The 1,785-nt window shown below is 43.3% G+C and overlaps 1 protein-coding gene across 1 annotated transcript in view; it reads left to right on the forward strand.

The window, feature by feature from the left end:
• Window positions 1–292: 292 nt before the first annotated feature.
• Window positions 293–1,785, forward strand: part of LOC107575782 (adenylate cyclase type 6-like) — a gene marked incomplete at its 3' end in the record, with an annotated part of 28,286 nt that continues 26,793 nt past the window's right edge. Inside the window, exons 1-2 of the mRNA XM_016262110.1 lie at window positions 293–487; window positions 957–1,776. Coding sequence (XP_016117596.1) covers window positions 958–1,776 — 819 coding nt within the window. The remainder of the gene's footprint in view (window positions 488–956; window positions 1,777–1,785) is intronic.

A 1,785-nucleotide genomic window follows, 5' to 3' on the forward strand; every position in this document is an offset into this window, starting at 1 on the left:
CTAACTATAGAGTATTTCCTCTTGTATTTTATTTTCAGCTTTTTAAATTTGCTTTTTAAACATTTCTGAGAAAGCAGAAACGCTGGTTAATTACAGCTCGAAATCAACTCTTTACTAACCTATTGAGGCATAATCATGAATAAATTAATATTAATGTCAACAGCGAATTCAGCAACAGCTATTAGCGAAAGTTATTAGCAGTAATTAGACACTGAGAGGTTTGTCTTGTGCCTTTTTCATTTTCACGCTTCACTCATGCTGCATGTGCTCTATTTGTATTGTACCAGCAGACTCAGGTGGCTGAGAGATGCAGAAATCTTGGCGCTATACAAGGATTTTCTGTTGACCCTGTGCTTAAGTGGGTGTCGCGGAACTTGACAAGCCCTGTGCTGAGAAAAATGCTGGTAATATTATCTCTCTACACTAGAGTAAATGCAGTGCCTTGCTAAAGAGAGCAGTGCCACCACACAAAGGGGAAGCCACACAGGTAAGTCGACCTCGCTAAACAACTTGGCAGCTTTCACTGTGTAAATACGCTACCAGTTAAAAGTTTAAACACAGTTGACCGACTTTGCTTCTCATGATTCTAAAAACCTTTTGATCTAAAACGTATGCTTAAATGCTTGAAATTTATTTTATAGACAAATATCAATTGTGTGGTTATGTAGGAAAAGCATGGGGATTCAGTATTGTTTAAAAAATTTAGATAAGAAGAGGGAAGGCCAACAATTATAGTGTCAGTTATATTTTTTAGAAACTCTTCTAAAGAGTTTCTAAGAAAATATTTTGTATAGTTGATTTGTAGTAAGTTGTAGTAAGTAATTGTGTATATTATTTTTTTATTATTTTTGACATTTATATATCCTTTGATGCTGATATCTCTAATTAAATAAAATATTTATTTACTTATATTTAAGCAGGTATTCTGTTCTTATGGACCTTCTTTTTGTTTTCAGAATGTCTTGGGTCAATGGCTTTAAAGCTGCAAGAGTGGACAACCATAAGACGGCATGGGGTGAGCGCAATGGCAGGAAATCAAGGTGTAAAAGGGGCTCGTCCCTGTGCAACCCACGCTACATGAGCTGTCTACGGGACCCCGAGTCTATGGAGCCCCCTTCGCAGCACTACTCCTGTGCAGCAGGGGGCGCCACCAGCAGCAACTTCAGCACACGCTGTGTTTGGCAAGAGGACCATTATGGCAGGAAGGGTGATGTGGGCCTGAGAGCCGTGGACCTGGCGTTTGAAGATTCTGAGACGAGGCAAACGAAAGATGCTGAGGACCCCGATGATGGCGGAGAGGAGAGGAAGGTTCCCGACAGGTGTTTTTTGACTTGCTTGTTGCGTCTGGCTCACGTTTTTCAGTCCAAGAAGTTCAAGTCGGCCAAGCTCGAACGACTGTATCAGCGGTACTTCTTCAGGCTCAACCAGAGCTCTCTTACGATGCTCATGGGGGTCCTGGTTGTGGTTTGCGGGGTTATGCTGGCGTTCCACTGCGTTCAAGGTCCACCAGACGTGGCATTCGCTTCGGTGCTCTCCGTAGCCATGGGCCTGTTCTTAGCCTTGATGGTGGTGTGTAACAGAAACGGCTTCCACCAGGACTACATGTGGATTGTGAGCTATTTGCTCATGGCAGTGTTAGTCGTGGTGCAGGTGTTTGGCTTGTTGATGGTGGATCCACCCAGTGTGTCTGAAGGGATATGGTGGACGGTGTTCTTCATCTACATCATCTACACGCTGCTACCGGTGCGAATGAGAGCAGCTGTGATCACTGGAGCTGTGCTGTCC

This window comes from Sinocyclocheilus grahami, unplaced genomic scaffold (genome assembly GCF_001515645.1).
Source record: "Sinocyclocheilus grahami isolate Dianchi unplaced genomic scaffold, SAMN03320097.WGS_v1.1 scaffold2885.1, whole genome shotgun sequence".
Classification (NCBI taxonomy): Eukaryota; Metazoa; Chordata; class Actinopteri; order Cypriniformes; family Cyprinidae; genus Sinocyclocheilus; species Sinocyclocheilus grahami.